At 41.6% G+C, this 21123-nt stretch overlaps 2 protein-coding genes across 2 annotated transcripts in view; one reads left to right on the plus strand and one right to left on the minus strand.

The window, feature by feature from the left end:
- Positions 1-12081, plus strand: bloc1s2 (biogenesis of lysosomal organelles complex 1 subunit 2). Its single transcript, XM_003226539.4, has 5 exons — positions 1-135; positions 6592-6708; positions 7301-7420; positions 8600-8704; positions 9616-12081. The coding sequence occupies exons 1-5, from the start codon at positions 45-47 to the stop codon at positions 9645-9647; spliced, it is 465 nt and encodes a 154-aa protein (XP_003226587.1). The 5' UTR covers positions 1-44; the 3' UTR covers positions 9648-12081.
- LOC103280420 (uncharacterized) overlaps positions 12067-21123 on the minus strand; it is a 23779-nt gene continuing 14722 nt past the window's right edge. The window contains exon 5 of the mRNA XM_008119389.3: positions 12067-18961. Within this exon, the coding sequence (XP_008117596.2) occupies positions 18895-18961 (67 nt within the window). The 3' untranslated portion in view covers positions 12067-18894. The remainder of the gene's footprint in view (positions 18962-21123) is intronic.

Consider the following 21123-nt stretch of genomic DNA (forward strand, 5'->3'; position numbering starts at 1 on the left):
GGACGGTATTGGAGGAAGGAAGTTGTGTGAGGAAGTAGTTGCGCATGCGCGGGAGGAAGGGCTGTATCATGGAGACTGCAAAGGCGACTGCTGCTGCTCCGGCTGCTGAAGAAGGACTCCAACAGGCCGTCAAACGTAAGGTGGAGGGAAGGAGGGAACTTTTGGGGGGCTATTTATCTTTCCCTTTCTAGCTGAGGAAGAGGGGCATTTAGGGACTTGCTCATGCCTTCTCTCCTCTCTTCAGCATCCCATTTTTTGTACAGTAGTCTCACTTATCCAAGCCTCGCTTATCCTACGTTCTGGATTATCCAACGCATTTTTGTAGTCAATGTTTTCAATATATCGTGATATTTTGGTGCTAAATTCATAAATACAGTAATTACTACATAGCATTACTGCGTATTGAACTACTTTTTCTGTCAAATTTCTTGTTGAACATGATGTTTTGGTGCTTCATTTGTAAAATCATAACCTAATTTGATGTTTAATAGGCTTTTCCTTAATCCCTCCTTATTATCCAACATATTCGCTTATCCAATGTTCTGCCGGCCCGTTTATGTTGGATAAGTGAGACTCTACTGTAATTGGAAGAAGGAGGGAGAAACCTCCAGGCCGCTCTTTTCTCAAGGGCCCAGCTCAGGCCGATTCGGGTCACTGGCTGATTAAAAGTAGGCTTAAAGTATGCATTTCCTTTTAAATTCTGCGATTGCCTCTTCCTGCAGAATTCTGGGCTTTGTAGTTTAGGGAGGCCCAGGACCTCTCTGGCCTTAAACTGCAAACTCCAGGAGGCAACCACGGGATTTGAAGTGGGATGCTCACTCTAAAGCTATGTTTTAACTTCGGTATTGTATAGGGGCCCCTGGTGGCACAGTATGTTAAAGCGCTGAGCTGCTGAACTTGCAGACCAAAAGGTCCCAGGTTCAAATCCCAGGAGCGGAATGAGCGCCCACTGTTAGCCCCAGCTCCTGCCAACCTAGCAGTTCGAAAACATGCCAATATGAGTAGATCAATAGGTACCGCTCCGGCGGGAAGGTAACGGCGCTCCATGCAGTCATGCCAGCCACATGACCTTGGAGATGTCTATGGACAACGCTGGTTCTTCGGCTTAGAAATGGAGATGAGTACCAACTCCCAGAGTCAGTCATGACTGGACTTAACATCAGGGGAAACCTTTACCTTATTGTATGTTTTATATGTTGTAGGCCACCTTGCGTCCACTTGCGGAGAAAAGCGGGATAAAAACGTCTTAAATCATTAGAAGCCAACTCTTTGAAGTGTAGAATTAATAATAACAATTTGAATTTCTTAACCAAATTAAGGAAGAAGTTTTCAAAATAGCACCTTTGATTGCTCTTTATAATCTGCTGGGATTGTTTTTATTGTGTTGTTGAAGGCTTTCACGGCCGAAATCACTGGGTTGCTGTGAGTTTTCTGGGCTGTATGGCCATGTTCCAGAAGCGTTTTCTCCTGACATTTCCCCCACATCTATGGCAGGCATCCCCAGAGGTTGTGAGGTCTGTTGGAAACTAGGCAAGTGAGGTTTATATATCTGTGGAATAATGTCTAGGGTGGGAGAAAGAACTTTTGTCTGCTTGAGGCTGATGTGAATGTTGCAATTGCCCACCTTGATTAGCACTGAATGGCCTTGCAGCTTCAAAGTCTGGCTGCTTCCTGCTTGGGGGAATCCAAGTCTACATAGGGACCACCAAACACAGTATTGCTCAAACACGAATCAAGGAACGTGAAAAGCATTGCAGACTAATTCAGCCAGAGAAGTCAGCCATAGCAGAGCACTTGATGAACCAACCTGGACTCAGCATATTATTTGAGAACACAGAAATGCTGGATCACTCTTAACAAACCACCATGTCAGACTACACAGAGAAGCCTTTGAAATTCACAGTCATGTGGACAATTTCAACAGAAAGGAGAAAACCATGAAAATGAACAAAATCTGGCTACCAGTACTTAAAAAACTCCAAAATCAGGACAGTAAATAAAGAACAACACTCTGAAAACAGGGGAATTCCAGACAAGAAACAATCAGGGCCAGCTAACACCTCCCAACAAAGGATTCCCTCAGGCAAGAAACAGCCAGGCTTTGAAGCTACAAGGCCATTTAATGGTAATCAAGTTGGCCTATTGCAACATTCACACTTACTTGAAACAGACAAGAGTTCTTTCTCCCACCTGGACATTCCATAGATATATAAACCTCCCTTGCCCAGTTTCCTGCAGACCTCACAACCTCTGAAAATGCCTGCCATGGATGTGGCCAAAATATCAGGAGAGAATGCTTCTGGAACATGGCCATACAGCCCGGAAAACTCACAGCAACCCATTGTTGTTGTTATTATTATTATTATTATTATTATTAAACTTTATTTGTACCCCGCTAGCATCTCCCGAAGGACTCGATGCGGCTTACAAAGGCCAAGGCCTCAACACACAATATAACAATACAAAACAAAAGGCAAATTAAAACAAAACAGTATAAACAACAAGCAGTAAACAATACGCTAAAACACAATAAAACTGTGCCGGGCCAGAGTAATGGGTACAAGATTTAAAGTGCTGATGTGACAGGTGAAATATAAGGCTTATAGGGCAAGTGCAGGGTGCGATATGCAATCTAAGTTCTAATAAACTGCTTATAGGACTTGGTATTGGAGATTTCCTATTAATCTGGGAAGGCACATTGGAACAGCCAGGTCTTCAAGTTCTTTCTGAAGACTGCCAATGTAGGGGCCTGTCTGAGATCCTTGGGGAGGGTGTTCCAGAGTCGGGGGGCCACCACGGAGAAGGCCCTGTCTCGTGTCCCCACCAACCGCGCTTGCGACGCAGGCGGGATCGCGAGCAGGGCCTCTCCAGATGACCGAAGTGAACGCATGGGTTCGTAGACGGAGATGCGGTCACGGAGGTAGGATGGTCCCAAACCGTTCAGGGCTTTGTAGGTAAGCACCTGCACCTTAAATTGGGCTCGGAAAATAAATGGCAGCCAGTGGAGCTCCTTGAACAGTGTCACGACCCGGCTGCAGGGCACCAATAACCATACACAGAGGCCAGAATCTATCTAATATCTTTATTGAAGGAGTATATAAAGTTAATAAAAACAAGTGTAGAAAATAGTCCAGAATTAGACCTTTCAGGAAAGGTCAAAATTAGTCCAAAGAAACAATGTCCAATATGAAATATTAAGGTCCAAAGTTGTAATCCAATAACCGAAACACTCACTTTGCCAGGCAAAGTGAGGGGAGATGACAAGGTCCTTTAGTCCAAGAACTTGAACGAGGCTAGGAAATAACTTGACTCTCGGAAAAACAAGGCTTGAATACAAGACAGCAAGGAACGAGGAACAAGAACAAGATCCGTGGTGTTTACTTGGCAAAATCCGGGAAACAAGGCAAGGCTGGGTCTTGGAAAGCAAGGCAAAATCCGTGGAAGAACAAGGCTGGAAAACGAAGGCTTGAATCAGGAACAAAGGCTTGGAAGCGGAGTAGCTGTCCACACACACTACTCCAGTTGCTGACGAATTGACTCCGCAAGATCCCTCCGGGAGCAAGGAACCTAAATAGGCCTTGTTTTCCCCACCAGAGAACACTTCTCTGGGGAACCAGAAACGAAAGTCAATCTCTGTGTCCAGATGTATGACTCCCTAAAATTTCTCATGGGAACAGGCTTAATCATCTGAATGCTTTGCTGCTATTCTCAAACTCCTGCGATTAGCCTGTTGCACTCCTTTCTGCTGGAGAATGTAATTACGGCGCGAAAAAGGGGGAGAACTCGACTCCGGGCTTGTTTGGGAGATTTCTGGAAGACAAACCTCCTGCAGGTGCAAAGGCTCAATTTCTGGCTGAAATGGTTCCCTTTCTGGCTGAAATGGAGGAAAACCCAAGTTCTCCTCTTCGTCAGTCACAACAGCACTAGGAATGGGACTACAATGCCCATGAGTCATCACAAACAGGAGGGTTGACCTCTCTCTGTAAGGGGCCCCAGTTAACATCCTGGCTGCCGCTCGTTGGACTAGTTGGAAATTCCGAGCCGTTTTCAAGGGCAGCCCCACGTAGAGCGCATTACAGTAGTCCAGTCTGGAGGTGACTAAGGCATGGACCACCCCGGCCAGATCAGCCTTCGCGAGGTACGGTCGCAGTTGGCGCACGAGTCTCAATTGTGCGAAGGCCCTCCCAGACACCGCCGACGCCTGAGCCTCAAGCGTAAGCGATGAATCCAAGAGGACTCCCAGACTGCGGACCTGTGGCTTCAGGGGGAGTGTAACCCCGTCCAGCACAGGTTGCCACCCTATACCCCGGTCAGGATTACAATCGACCAGGAGGACCTCTGTCTTGTCGGGATTGATCTTCAGCTTGTTCCTCCTCATCCAGATAGACACAGCGGCCAGGCACTCGTCCAGCACCCGAGAGGCCTCCTTGGAATTAGGTGGAAAGGAGTAGTAGAGTTGTGCGTCATCTGCATAGAGGTGACACCCAACTCCAAAACTCCGGATGACCTCTCCCAGCGGTTTCATGTAGATGTTAAAGAGCATGGGAGACAGAGTAGAGCCTTGCGGGACCCCACAGCTCAAAGGCCAGGGGTCCGAGCAGTCATCTCCCAGCTTCACCATCAGGGATCGACCCTCCAGGAAGGATCGGAGCCACGACAAAACCGTGCCCCCGAGACCCATCCCAGAGAGTCGTCCCAGAAGGATACCATGATCGATGGTATCGAAAGCCACTGAGATGTCTAAGAGAACCAACAGGGTCACACTCCCCCTGTCCAGCTCTCTACGGAGGTCATCCACCAAGGCGACCAAGGCTGTCTCGGTGCCGTGACCAGGCCTGAAACCAGCCTGTGACTGATCTAGGTAGTTGATGTCATCTAGAAAGCCCTGGAGCTGTTATTGTTATTATTATTGGGGGACACCTGCTCGGCCCCACAACCATTGACTTGTGGGGTCCCGCAGGGGTCAATACTGTCCCCCATGTTGTTTAACATATACATGAAGCCGCTGGGAGAGATCATCCGGAGTTTCGGGGTGAGGTGTCATCTGTATGCAGATGATGTCCAGCTCTGTCACTCCTTCCCACCTGTCACTAAGGAGGCTGTTTAGGTCCTGAACCGCTGTGTCGGACTGGATGAGGGCGAACAAATTGAAACTTAATCCAGACAAGACAGAGGTCCTCCTGGTCAGTCGCAGGGCTGAACAGGGAATAGGGTTACAGCCTGTGTTGGATGGGGTCGCACTCCCCTTGAAGACACAGGTTCGCAGTCTGGGGGTTCTCCTGGACTCATCGCTGAGCCTGGAGCCCCAGGTCTCGGCGGTGGCCAGGGGAGCCTTTGCACAACTCCGCCTTGTGCGCCAGCTGCGCCCGTTCCTTGGGAGGTCTGACTTGGCCACGGTGGTCCACGCTCTGGTTACAGCTCGTTTGGACTACTGCAATGCGCTCTATGTGGGGCTGCCTTTGAAGACGGCTCGGAAGCTCCAACTAGTACAACGGGCGGCAGCCAGACTAATAACAGGAGTGGCTTACAGGAAGCATACTACTCCCATGCTGAGCCAGCTCCACTGGCTGCCGATATGCTACCGAGCCCAATTCAAAGTGCTGGTTTTGACCTACAAAGCCCTAAATGGTTCTGGCCCATCTTACCTGTCTGAACATATTTCCCCCTATGAGCCTTCTAGAACTCTTAGATCATCAGGGGAGGCCCTTCTCTCGGTCCCACCAGCCTCGCAGGTAAGGCTGGTGGGAACGAGGGACAGGGCCTTCTCGGTGGTGGCTCCTCGGCTGTGGAACACCCTCCCCAGCAACATACAGCAGATACCAACTCTCCTAAGCTTCAGGAAAGCCTTAAAGACATGGCTGTGCACACAAGCTTTTAATGAATAAGAACATGGACTTTACATGACCTGTACGAAGACTTGAGGATTCTGGATGAATGGATTTTAATCTTGGACATTCTTAAAATTTTATATAATGTGATTTTATTTTGTAATGGTACCTGTTTTATATGAACTTTTGTTTTGTAGATTGTTTTATATGAATTGTTGTTTTTACATTGTTTTTAGGCATTGAATTTTTGCCTATTTACTGTAAGCCGCTTTGAGTCTCCTCGGAGAGAAAGGCGGGGTAAAAGTGATATAAATAAATAAATAAATTATTATATTAGAATCATAAAATCATAGAATTGGAAGAGACCACATGGGCCATGCAACCCAACCTCCTGCCATGCAGGAAAGGCACAATCAAAGCCTCCCTGACAGATGACCACCCAGCCCCTGTTTAAAAGCCTCCAAGGGAGGAGCTTCCAACAGACTCTGAGGCAGAAAGTTCTACTGTTGGAACAGCTCTCGTGATCAGACAGTTCTTCCCAATGTTCAGGTGGAATTTGTTCAGAAGAGGTTTGTAATTGCCTTACTCAAATTCTGAGCAAGTGTTACTTGGGCTAAGTTATCACCAAGTATGTTTCAATGCCAAGCCAATGTTAAAGACATTTGGGGGGGGGGGGGGGAATGAATTCATTTCCTGCATAAATAGCTCAATGTCGATGTTGGTAAAAGCCAATGTTTTTTTCTCTGCTTGTAAATCTTAATAGATGATCCTGCTGTTGAAACAGCAGAAGAAGCTACAGAACCAGCAGAAGCAGATATCAATGAGCTTTGTAAGGATATGTTCAACAAAATGGCAGTTTATCTGACAGGTGAACTGACTGGTAAGTTCACATTAAGTTTAACACACATTAATTCTCATAATTAAGTCTCATTGTGTCCTGTGGGACTTAATTCCAAGTAATTCAGTTCAAATTCCATGTTTATAACATTTGCAGGAGCCAGATTTTACCTTTCCAAAAGAAGTTGATGGGCTGGAAAAAGGTTTTAAATCTGGCTTGTTGTTTTTGGAAGACAAGGAGGAAGAGGATTAGTACAAAGCAATCTATGATCTTGAAAAGGGCTTTAAATCAGGCTGGCATTGTTGAAAGGACAATGGGAGGAAGTGGAATGGGTTGAGGAGATCAGTGGGGCTTGCAGGGGGTTAAAATATGGCTGAGGCAACCCGATGGCAAGGTGGGAAAATTAGTGGGCTGGTGTTTTTGGAGTGGCTTACAATACTTGCGGTTTTCCCACTTTTGCAGGAGTCCTGTGCCCCTAAATCCCACAAAGGTGAAAGTAATGTACATGAGAAAATAATGAGAATTTTGGGTGGCTTCATATAAATGTAACTGAGATTAAAATTGTGTACAATAAGTAATTTACATTTTAAAAAGCAATAACATTTCCGTGTCTCTTTTCCTTGTTTTCTCCAAGCCACTAGTGAAGACTACAAGCTGTTGGAAAATATGAACAAATTGACTAGTTTGAAGTACCTTGAAATGAAAGATATTGCAATAAATATAAGTCGAAATCTGAAAGATTTGAATCAGAAATGTAAGTAGAAGAGAGATATTCAAATCAAGATTATGTTTTAATTCTAGTATTGACTTGTTAGTACAGTCACAGAAAGTGTTTCTATAAGGGGCAAAATCCACAATGTGTAAAACCAGTGGAAGGACTGTACAAACAGCAAGGTGGCAGTGGAAAGGCCACTTTGTTCATGAGACATATTGTGATCTTTTATAACTGGCAGGAAATCTGTGGCCCTCCAGGTTATGTTGGGCTTCTCATGACCTGTTAGCTTTACTAGAATAGAGATGTCCAGCAACATCTAGAGGGCTACAGATTCTCCAACCATTTTAGAAGAAACTCTTGCCATGTGTGTAGTTATTGCTTGCATATGCATACCATATCATTCAGTTGTAGCCTTTGTAAACTGATTACTCCTAACTGGGTTCCTGTGATTTCTTCCAAAATCAGTCCAAAGTGAAACACTGCATTTGCCTGTCCTCTCCAGCTCTTACCCACCTCCATATCCCTTAGATCAGTAGTATACTAATAGATCAATACTATAATACTTGTTATGAATATATTTGCTATGAATGGATTCTCATTTGAGGTTCTTGTAAATTGTGAGATAGATCTATGACTGGGAAATGTGATGTTGCATGATTTGGAAAGTATCATTGCATGAACCATTGACATTGATACGGAGTTCTCTGTTGAGTCTGGAATTTCTGTGGAGCTTGTAAAAATGATTACATGGGGTTCATGTGGTGGTGTGCCACACATTTAGTAACTAAATTGCACACCACGAGGATAGTGGGGCTAATACCAGGACCTATATGTAGTTTTGAAAATAAATACAGATATTAATCTATTTAGAACCCAAAAGTGTTGTTATGAATGGATTTCTTTAAAGTTTTAATCTTAAAATTTAAATTTTATTTAATGGGAAGGAGTTGTAGTCATTCGTGTTAAACTTTCAGCTTTAAACTTCAGCACCTTAAGTAAGAGAAGCATTGTCCATCACAGCAGAAAATGTGGATTAGTGGTATAAGATGGTACAAGGCATGCTTATAGTTTCATATTAATTTTTTAGTGGCTTGATAGATATCATATCTTCTATCCCTCTCATTTCACACCTAATGATGAAGAAATTATAGAAGTTGTTCACCATCAGCGAGTCAATAATTGTTTTTTGATGTTTTTCTTCCTCATCCTTTCTCCAAGATGCTGGACTTCAGCCATATCTGGAGCAAATCAATCTAATTGAAGAACAAGTGGCAGCTTTGGAACAGGCAGCTTACAAACTGGATGCATATTCAAAGAAACTTGGTAGGTATTTATCTAATTCCTTTCCACTTGTCCTCTTATGGCAACAATTTTCACAAGCATCTAATACAGTGGTTCTCAACCTGTGGGTCCCTGTGGGTGTTTTGGCCTACAACTCCCAGAAATCCAAGCCAGTTTATCAGCTGTTAGAATTTCTGGGAGTTGAAGGCCAAAAATATCTGGGGACTCACAGGTTGAGAACCACTGATCGAATACATAATGAGTGTTCAGGCTGTCCAGCTAAGACTTCCAAAAGAAGTACAGGGCAGGACTGATATAGGAGGGTAAAATTTAGTACGATTTAGTACTGTATCTGTCCAGTCAAGCTCCATGATGTAATACAGTAGAGTTCAGTTATCCAACACTCGCTTATCCAACATTCTGGATTATCCAATGCATTTTTGTAGTCGATGTTTTCAATAAATCGTGATATTTTGGTGATAAATTCGTGAATAGAGTAATTGCTGCATAGCATTATTTCGTATTGAACTACTTTTTCTGTCAAATTTGTTGTATAACATGGTGTTTTGGTGCTCAATTTGTAAAATCAACCTAATTTGATGTTTAATAGGTTTTTCCTTAATCCCTCCTTATTATTCAACATATTTGCTTATCCAATGTTCTTTATAGTTTTCTATAAATAGAAAGATGTCAGTTAACATTGAAGCTACAATCTGTTTGGTGGTAATGGGCTCTTGGTTTTACCATTTTGTTACAGTGTTTTGTTTTCTGCCCAAAATATGTTTTGAAACTAGAATGGCTTAGCTAAACACGGGGATGCGTATTTTCTGCAGAACATGAAAATCCTCCCAGGAATCATGGGGCACTGGGGCTCAGGCATAACTGAAGGTGATTTCACCAGTTAAATATTTTGGTTGCACTAATGGATGTGCATTTTATCTTATCTTTTGCAGAAGCAAAGTACAAAAAACTGGAGAAACGATGAAAGGACATTATGCAATGAGACTTTTTTTGTAAAACATATGGCTCTTCCATGCAAGAAATAGGATCATGCGTCACTGACTTTCTGGATTTTACAGAATTTGTTATAAAAAAGCATTCTTGAATAGAGTTATGTGGGAACTCCTAGGAGCTGCAGTGGCTGCCCTTGGCTGAAATCTTCTCCTGTAGAACCTATCTTTTCTGGATGTTCTTTTTTTTACTCATTTTACAGGGGATTAATATCAAGGCCACTCCTAGCTGCTTCAGCAATCTGACACAGTAATTTCCCCATTACTAATATTTCTGCACTTACTCCCCTACGATACATATGATGAATGTTGTGCTTTGCAGAGATATTGATTTGTGAAAATGATGGCTACCAATATACTGTGATAGCTACTAAAATGGTATGGCCTTACTGTAAAGTCTGTGTACGTGTTGTTTTTGAGAAATATATAATAGCTAGAAAGTAACATAAAACTATTTGCAGTAGGAGGATAATCTTCAGATTTTTTTGGAGTGGTATCTTTGTAGATCAGTCCAGACTGTTTTCTCTTTGTGTCATGATTAGGCAGAATATGCATGGGACTGGCTGGTTCTAAGTTTGCCCTGTCTCAGCAGCTACTTGACCTGTGGCTGAAGATAACTGGTTTTTTGCCAGTTTGTGATGGGTTTATTATATTAGAGTTTTGGTCAGGCATGGGCAAACTTCATCCTTCCAGGTGTTTTATATTTCAACTCCAATAGTGGAAATTGAAGTTCCAAAAACCTGGAGGACTAAAGTTTGCCCATGCCTGGCTTAGATGGTGATAATATCCCATAGGTAGAGCTACATCTCCTTTAAAATTTAATTCAGAATCATTTTAAAAAGTTACCCAAGAATGCCAGGATGGAAAGTGGTACTGTAAGGTGACTGCTAAAGAACTACCAGTCTTGCCCACAATTCTTCATACGAACAATTAATCTAACTTTCTAAGCGGTTTCTTGCTAGCAAGGCTTGGAATTCTTGCCTCCCTGCCATGAACTTGTAATGTCTCGCAGCCCACAGCTGATGGTTCCTCCATTTCTATTCCACTCGGTGCTCACCCTGTTCTTTCAACCCAAATTTATTTTGGAGATCTGATATCTCTGAACAATTACATTAATGTTAGTGTAGTGCAACTGCAAAGTATGTAAGGTTTCAGAGTAACATGTAAATTAAAATGGTTGAGACAATGAGTAGTGAAGAAAAACCTGGAATTTTGTTGATAAACACAGAGAACAGTGTCAAACATTTTCTACAGTAGATACAATTTGTAATATGGGACCCTAAAGCAGTGCCCATTCCATTTAGAAGAATCGGCAAATGCTCTATTTTCAAAAATTGGAGTCCTCTCTCTAGTTCAGGAATGATTGGTGGGTGTTGTCTAGTTTCCATTAGGTCTGACTTCCTGAATTGTAATTATAGCCAGACGTGGCACTGTGATATATACACATATTAATCATGCAGAAATGTGCAGGTGCATTAACTCTGGGATCTGATCAACATGACTGTTAGTATAGCATTTATTGGCTCCCATTACGATCACCAGCACAATGCCGGTGTTGTCAATATCTCTTTGAATTATAAGCAGACTTCCTCAGTAGGTCTTCTCTGTGCAGGAACTCAGCATGAACATGTGACTACTTACTATTTCAGATGTATGTTTTTGATACTTGCCTAAATCCAAATTCAGTGATAGAGGCCTATAAATATGTATTATACATCAACACATATATATTTTGTTATTTGTGCCTCTGTGTTCTTTTTGACTTCTTATGTATAGGTAAAGTTGATTGACAATTATCCTTTTGCCATCCTGTTACTAAATTGCTACATTGATCTTTAACCTTACAGATTTGGACTATGGAAAAGAACAGTGATTTGCGTGGATTAGCTTCTAAATTTAGCTGTATCTTTTAACTTGCTGAGCAGCATATGAAGATGCAGAATTGGATCATTGTTCTGTCTAGCTCAATATAATCTGGTTCAGGACTGAGAAACTGTTGCCCATATGGAGCTGAACTCCAGTGCCCATGATCTTTACCATTACCTAAACTGGATCAAAGAGTTCATGGGTCCTAGGAGATCCCAATTAATAAAATGGGGACAGCAGACACCTCAAATGTCTGTTAATTAGAGAAGAGTCTTCCTCAAACTTCGCCTGGTATTAAACTAAGGACTTAGTGCATACAAAGTGTGTACAACTGAATTTCAGGCTCCTATTAAATTTGGACAGCTGAAATCACCTCAGTTACTCTCTACCTCAATCTAGCATGAAACGTTTGCATTTCTACATTAACTTTTCACAATAGTGTTCAATTTAGTATATAGCAAGAGCTCTAACTGTACGATGATTTCACATATTTAAGTGAAGTAATGCACAATAATTTTTAATAAAACATTCTTACAAGGCAAACTTTCCTGTCTTTAATATTACTCACAAGGTACAATGATACAACTTTTTAAATGAGAAAGGCGGCCATATATGCTTTTAAAAAATTAATATTCGCAACTAGAGATGTACACTGGTGAGGTCCAGCATGACCTCACAGAATTGGAGATCTTTGAAAGTCTGATTTTTCCAGAGGTTAAAATATACTACCAAAAACACATCTTTGTACTATCATTTCACAGGACTTGGTCTCCAAACATTTGATCATTTTGCTCACCCTTCTCTGGACACGTTCCAGCTTGTCAATATCCTTCTTAAATTGTGGTGCCCAGGTGAAGTCTTGCCAAAGCAGAATAGAGTGGGACTATGAATTCCCTTAATCTTGACACTGTACTCTTATTGATGCTGCTTAAAATCAAAATGGCTTTTTTTAGTTATCGCATCACACTGTTGACTGATGTTCAGCTTGTGGTCTACTGAGACTCCTAGATCCATTTTACATTTTCAAGCTAGATGTCGCCTATATTATATCAGTGCATTTCATTTTTATTGTCAAAGTGTAGTACTGTATATTTCTCCCTGTTGAAATTGATTTTGTTAGTTTTACCCAGATCTCTAATCTGTTACAGTCAATGGCTATTCTGATTCTATCCTCTGGGGTATTACTTATCCCTTCCAATTCATTGACATCTGAAAATTAGGTAAGAATGTCTTCTATTCTATCATCCAAGACATTAAAAAATATTTTGAACATCACTGGGCCCAGGATAGACCCCTATGACACCCACTGGTAACTTCTCTCCAGGATGAAGAGGGGCCAATTCAAATGCATCCTTTGGATTTGGCCAGGTAAACAATTCCCAATCCACCTAACGGTAGCCTTGTCTAACCCACATTGTATTAGTTTCCATTTGAAAATGTCATGGAGAACCTTGTCAAAGGCCTCACTGAAATGAGATATGCTACATCCATGGCATTGTCGTCATCTAGCAAGCTTGTAACTCTACCAAAAAAGAAAAACTACCCATAACAGACCTTAAATAATTGTCGAATTTCCTTTCTAAACATTGATAGTACATTGGTCATTTTCCAGACTTTTGAAACCGGTTAATCTTATATATTACTTTAGTTATAAAATCGGCAATTTAAGAATTCTCATATACTAGCTGAAACTGGAATTTTGTTTGTTTTGAATTTGTCAGCAAGGTCAATAACTTCATTCTTTCTCATGACTATCAGTTCTTCAGATGTCTTTTCTGAAAATAACACTTCAGTTACTAACCTGCTTGTTCAGAAGATAGAAATGAAAAGACTTAAATTGTTCCTCTGCAGGTGTTTGGTGCATGCCTTTCCAACCTTAGCCCATGTTTTACCATATGGACTATTTCCACTACATTCCTATTTAGACAAAATTTCTTCACCTTCGTCGCTTAAGGATGATCAATTCAAACTAGAGGTTTCTCATCTGTTGGCACACTAGCCGTTTCCTAAATGCTAGTGTGCCCCCTTTTTCTAAGCGCCAGCAGTCTAGCTGCATCCTGGTTAAGTGGAACCCATTCCTCTTGTCCAGGCCTGGCATGCTCAAACTTCTTCCACCATCTTACTCCCCTCTCTCTACATACCAGCAGATCCATCACTGAGATGACTTAGCTTCATGTTTGTAACTAACCCTGTACATGCAACATGCCACATTTCAAAATAAAGTACCTTTGAAGCATGGCTTTCAGCATATTTAGCAACTATGTTTGTCTTCCAGAACCTCCCAGTTACATTTCACTACATCCTTGGCACCAAAGAAGCATGCATTATAACCACTGACCACTTGGTGCTTTCTGCCAAGAAACTAGGTTAGCAGTTTTCAATGAACTGGCCAATTCACCCTGCAATCTGCAAAGAAAAAAAATCCAAATGCCTATGCATCTAATGATTGATCAATCAATACCACAAGCTGTCCCAGAATCATTTGAAACAAAAACAATTGATTTCTGCTGTTTCACACACCCCTACAAGTCTGCAGTTTGTTCTGTTTAGTCAGGACTTAGATACAAAACTGTGGATATGGTGTCCGGTTATAAAATGTCCTTCAACCCTTTCCTAGCCTCAGAGCCACAAGTGCTCATGTGTTGCAATTCCCATTATCTCCAGTCCACATGGCAGATAAGCAAAAGTTATGCGAGTTGACATTCAGTAACATCCAGGGACCCAAAATGAATATATACTAACAGCACCAACCACAATGTAAAAAAATTATAGTTGGCTCTCTTCTTCTTCTTCTTCTTTATTCGTTCAGTCATTTCCAGCTCTTGGTGACCTCATAGACCAGTCCACGCCAGAGCCCCCAGTTCCTTCAAGGTCAAGCCAGTCTCTTCAAGGATACCATCCATCCATCTCGCCCTTGGACGGCCTCTCTTCCTTTTTCCTTCCAGTTTCCCCAGCATCATGATCTTTTCCAAGCTTTCCTGTCTTCTCATAATGTGGCCAAAATACTTCATCTTTTCCTCTAATATCCTACCTCCAGTGAGCAGCCGGGCATTATTTCCTGTTGGATCTTCTTGTGGTCCAAGGAACTCTCTGTATCCACGGATTCTCTGTCCATGGATTCAATGGCTCTTTGAAGGAACCCATAAGACTGATGCGGCCCTCGATTAAAATGAGCTTGACACCCCTGTCCACCTTTGCTTTGAAGGAACAGTTTTCTCTTCCTTAATGTACAGTAGTTGTGGTATGGGGAGTCTCTGACCCTCAGACATTTGGAGTACAACACCAATAACCCCTGCCCAATGGTAAAAATTGTGGAAGTTGTTATCCATAACATACATATCCATTTAACATCCTGCATGTTTCCCCCTCTGCACGAGTAACATTCTATTCATTATCTTTGTTTTTGAACAATTGTCAAGGTGTTGGTGCAAAATAAGACCAAAGTGAAGGTGTAACTAAGAAGGAAGCAAGTTCCATTGCTCTTAAAAATGAACAAATCCCAAGTCCAAAGATGTCGATGTTAGATAAATGAAGAGCTCTTGGCTATACAGCTTTAAAATTATTTTTAAAGCATTAGTGTAAAGTAAAAAAGAATTATGACAAACAACATTATAGTGGGGCCCCTGGTGGCACAGTGCATTAAAGCGCTGAGCTGCTGAACTTGCGGACCAAAAGGTGCCAGGTTCAAATCCCGGGAGCGGAATGAGTGCCCGCTGTTAGCCCCAGCTCCTGCCAACCTAGCAGTTCGAAAACATGCCAATGTGAGTAGATCAATAGGTACCGCTCAGGCGGGAAGGTAACAGCGCTCCATGCAGTCATGCCGGCCACATGACCTTGGAGGTGTCTATGGACAACGCCAGCTCTTCGGCTTAGAAATGGAGATGAGCACCAACCCCCAGAGTCGGTCACGACTGGACTTAACGTCAGGGGAAACCTTTACCTTTTACCTTAACATTATAGTGGTCCTGTTTCTTAGTATTCAATACAACTAATACAATCTACCGCCCTAGAATAGTTTTTAAAAGCTGCTTTAAAAGCAATGTATTAACTATATACAGGTATAGTTTAAATTCATAAATACATACAAGTGAAATTGGTGGGGAGGGGAGGTGGGAGAACAACATCCTTTTTTTCCAGATCATGTCCAATCTATATATATAAAATGATAAAGTTGTTTGCGCAGTGACTATAACAACAAAACTAAACATCCCAGAAATACGAAATTTGGCAACACAATGCAAAAGGCTTGCCTCCAGGTTACAACAACACAACCACACCACAAAACCACAATCCAGACCCACAAAACTCACAACAACGCATCATGCGATAACAACACAACTAAACGCCCCAGAAATACAAAACTTGGCAACACAATGCAAAAGCCTTGCCTCCCAGTTGTAACAACACAACCACACCACAAAACCACACAGGACCCACAAAACTCACAACAACGCATCATGACTATAACAACACAACTAAACGCCCCAGAAATACGAAACTTGACAACACAACGCAAAAGCCTTCCCTCCAGGTTGTAACAACACAACCACACCACAAAACCACAATCCGGACCCATAAAACTCACAACAATGCATCGTGACTATAACAACACAACTAAACGCCCCAGAAATACGAAACTTGGCACACAACTAAATGCCCCAGAAATATAAAACTTGACAACACAATGCAAAAACCTTGCCTCCCGGTTGTAACAACACAACCACACCACAAAACCACAATCCGGACCCACAAAACTCACAACAACGCATTGTGACTATAACAAATACAAAATTTGACAACACAACTCATCCACCTCCCCAATCCCTACATTCACACTTGGCCTCCAAAAAAACTATTACAATAATAACAATGACAACAACAACAACAATAAGAATCAACACCATCACAGGCAAGAAACAGCCAGGCACTGAGGCTGAGAGGCCAGTCAGTGCTACACTGGGCCTCCAAAAAACAATACAGTAGCATCTAACTTATCCAACCTTCATAATCACTACAACAACAATAATAATAAACACTTTCACAGGCAAAACAAAAAAAAGACTATTGTACCACAATAAAAATATAAACCGCACTCAGCAGAATCAGACATTACAACTAACAACAAACCAAAGACAACAGGGATCTCAAGCAATTATCAATCAACACAAAAATTGAAGAAGGTAACAGACTTCAAATACTACTACTAATGTGAGCATAAAGAAGGGTGGAGCTCACAGCATAAATACAACCTAATGCAGACTGACCAACACCACCAGACTAAGACACAGCAACGCGTGGCCGGGCACAGCTAGTCTATATATATAAAAGGATAAAAAAAATTCGTCCTAGGACAAAACAACAAAACTACACATCCCAGAAACACTAAACTTGGCAACACAACCCCTCATCCATGCCTCTACGTTCATACAACAAAAAGAAAAGAAAAATAAAGTCCTAATTAGAGGAAAAGGAATAATTGTTTTTTATCCAATTGCTGCCAGTTACAAGGCTAAACTCTGCCCACTTGGTCTCCTAGCAACCTACTCAGCCCAGGGGACAGGCACAGTTAGGCCTCAGGCCTCTTCCACACTGCCTATAATATACAGATTATCTGATTTTAACAGGATTATATGGCAGTGTAGACTCAAGGCCCTTCCACATAGCTATATTACCCATTTATAATCTTATATTATCTGCTTTGAACTGGATTATCTTGAGTCCACACTGTCAGATAATTCACTTCAGTTGTGTAGAAGGGGCCTCAAATAATCCAGTTCTAAGCAGATAATATAAGGTTATAAATACACAGTAGTCTCACTTATCCAACATAAACAGGCCGGCAGAACGTTGGATAAGTGAATATGTTGGATAATAAGAAGGGATTCAGGAAAAGCCGATTAAACATCAAATTAGGTAATGATTATACAAATTAAGCACCAAACATCATGTTATGCAACAAATTTGACAGAAAAAGAAGTTCAATGCTCAATAATGCTATGTTGTAATTACTGTATTTAAAAATTTAGCACCAAAATATCACAATGAATTTAAAACATTGACTACAAAAACATTGACTACTAAAAGGCAGATTGCGTTGGATAATCCAGAACACTGGATAAGCGAATGTTGGATAAGTGAGATTCTACTGTAATATGAAATAATTACTGTGGTAATCCAGTCCAACCCAATTCTGACATAGAGGACACAATCCAAGCACGCCCAACAGATGGCCACCCAGCCTCTCAATAAGAAGAAGAAGAAGAAGAAGGAGGAGGAGGAGGAGGAGGAGGAGGAGGAGGAGGAAGAAGAAGAAGAAGAAGAGGAAGAACAATAAGAATATCATACAATCCTAAGGTTAGGAGACACCCCTAAGGATCATCCAGTTCAACTTCCTTCTACCATGCAGGATGACAAGCACTCCTGACAGATGGCCATCCAAGATCTGCACAGTAATAATCCAATTCGAATCATAGCATCACACAGTTAGGAGACACCCCTAAAGGCCGTCCAGTCCAACCTAATTCTGCCATGCAGGACACAATCCAAGCACTCCCAACAGATGGCCACCCAGCCTCTCAATACTAATACTACTACTACTAATAATAATAATAATAATAACAACAACATCATCATACAATCCTAAGGTTTGGAGTGATCCCTAAGGATCATTTCAATCAACTTCCTTCTACCATGCAGGAGGACACAATCCAAGCCCTCCTGACAGATGGCCATCCAGCCTCTACATAATGATGATGATGAAGATGATGATGATGATGATGATGATTATGATGATAATAATAGAAGCATAGAATCCAAGAGTTTGGAGAGACCCCTAAGGGCCATCCAGCCCAACCCTTTCTATTATGCAGCAGCACAAAATCCAAGCATTCACAACACATGGACAGCGTATAAATACTATACAATACTACACAGGGACATACACCCCCTCTATCACAGTACACAAACAACCAAATGCATACTAAACATAAAGGCAACCATACAACAGATATTCAATACCACCACTACCTCAACGAGTTCTCACCAACACCACCAGACAACACCACAACAACACGTGGCCGGGCACAGCTAGTATTATAATAATTTTTTTCATGTCAGGAGCAACTTGAGAAACTGCACGTCACTTCTGGTGTGAGAGAATTGGCCATCTGCAAGGACATTGTCCTGGGGATGCCCAGATGTTTGATGTTTTACCATTCTTGTAGGAGGCTTCTCTCATGTCCCCACATAGGGAGCTGGAGCTGACAGAGGGAGCTCTTCTGCTCTCAAACCGCTGACCTGTCAGTCAGCAGTCCTGCCGGCACAAGGGTTTAACCCACTGCACCATCAGGGGCTGCATTATAACAATGCCTTACAGGTTTTAGCATCATGATCTTCACATGTCATCTCTGAAACACGATCCTCTCTGAAACAAAAACACACAATAAAACAAAGTACTTAGTGAAAATATTTGGTTAACACTATCAGGGCGAACTGAACCTTGGACTAGTTTTTTTCATGTTTAAAAATAAAACATGGGAGAGTTGGCGGACTGATCTTGGAGTGAGGAAGACGGTACTTTTCATGGTCAAAGAAACATTTTAAATCTTTTTGCTCAGAAGATAAAAGGGGCTGCACGTGATATAAGAATGCTGCCCGTAGATTTGGTCTGCTGTCATTTACGTTGCTAGTGTTGTGTGTCTCCAAGTCATTTCCAACCTATGGTGATCCTCAGGTGAATTTATCACCATTTTTTTCTTGGCAATTCTCGCTCAGAGAGGGTGTGCCAAGGTCTTGAATAAAACCTGCCAAGGTCACTCAGTGGTTTTCATGGCCAAGCAGTGGTATGAACCACTGTATTTTAATATAGTTAAATAGCCATACAACCTGTATAAACGGTTAGGTACATTGTGTCATCAAAGGCTTTCATGGCCAGAATCACTTAGTTGCTGTGAGTTTTCCAGACTGTATGGCCATGTTCCAGAAGAATTCTCTCCTGACATTTCGCCCACATCTATGGCAGGCATCCTCAGAGATCGTGAGGTCTGTTGGAAACTGGGCAAGGGGGGTTTATATATCTGCAGAAGAACTGTTGTCTGCTTGAGGCAAGTGTGAATGTTGCAATTGGCCAGCTTGAGTAGCATTGAATAGCCTTGCAGCTTCAAGGTCTGGCTGTTTCCTGCCTGGGGAAATCCTTTCTTGAGAGGTGTTATCTGGCTCTGGTTGTTTCCTGTCTGGAATTCCCCTATTTTTGGAGACAAGAGTTCTTTCCTCCACCCTGGACATTCCACAGATATATAAACCCCACTGGCCTAGTTTCCAACAGACCTCACACCTCTGAAGATGCCTGCCGTATATGTGGGTGAAACATCAGGAGAGAATGCTTCTAGAACATGGCCATACAACCTGGAAAACTCACAACAATCCGGTGACTCTGGCCATGAAAGCCTTTGACAACACATTTTGCAGGATTGTTTGATGATTATTGACAATCGTAGTTTCTCTGAGTCTCAAATTTAAATAACAAGATGCAAAATCTGTACATTTAAGCAGCTGCTCATCCAAATGGAAGTCAGAAGCACACGTTCAATTATTTCAGAAAGGAATCTGAGACCTGATAAAATCCCATACTGAAGAAAGACAAGAAGGAATTCATAGCCTTCTTGACTATGATTGTGGATAGCATGATTAATAGTGAAGGTATTGTTTTAAATGTTTTAATATATATTACAATTCTATTTTAAAATGTTTATTTTAATTGTACATTGTTTTAAAGCATCAAATAATTGCCTACGTGTAAAGTCGCCTTGAGTCCCCTGCACAACAATATATGTGCAAGTGCATGTGCAAATAACATGATCTGTTTCCACTGTCAGTCGTTTCATTTTTGAAAAGTCCCTCCGAACTGAGAAAAATATGGACTTTTGTGCCTAACAGTGCTAATAGCAACACAGAATGGACAGGAAATGTTGGCCAGAAACTTGTTGGTTGCATTTGCAAGCATAAGTTTATTAATTAAAATATTTATAGCCAATTCCATGTCACAAAATCTCAGGATGGTGTACATGTACGATCAATTTCAGCAAATTAAACCAATATAAAACAAGAAAAATAATGTAAGCAGAAAAAAAGAATTTAACAAGTTAAAACAAGTTAAAAATAGAAACCATAAGCACTGACATTTTTGATAAATCAAATTCTTCAAATGCTGTCCTCTACATCCCAATGACTGACAATAACAAATGTGTATAATTAGCTTAGATCGTGGAAACCAGTGTTGTGTGTTTTCTGACTTCTTTCTCCTGCTGAATGAATATTTTCTACTGAAAAAGAGCCCCACACCATCTGAGCAATACAGAGGCAATTTTGACGGGACTCACTTCAAAGCTGTTTTAGGCTCAGGCGGGAAGCCAGGTTCCACCTGCGTATGTGTTTATTTTAACTTATACCAGCGTATATACCCAGCATTGCCCAGTTAGGCATTTCGTAATATTGTAATCCCAGAATATTGGAACCATTTGTCCATCATAGATTTTGGTAGGTGAGTGGAGATAACCAGCTCACAGTGATTAATTTGGAAGAATATTT

This window comes from Anolis carolinensis, chromosome 3 (assembly GCF_035594765.1).
Source record: "Anolis carolinensis isolate JA03-04 chromosome 3, rAnoCar3.1.pri, whole genome shotgun sequence".
Lineage (NCBI taxonomy): Eukaryota > Metazoa > Chordata > Lepidosauria > Squamata > Dactyloidae > Anolis > Anolis carolinensis.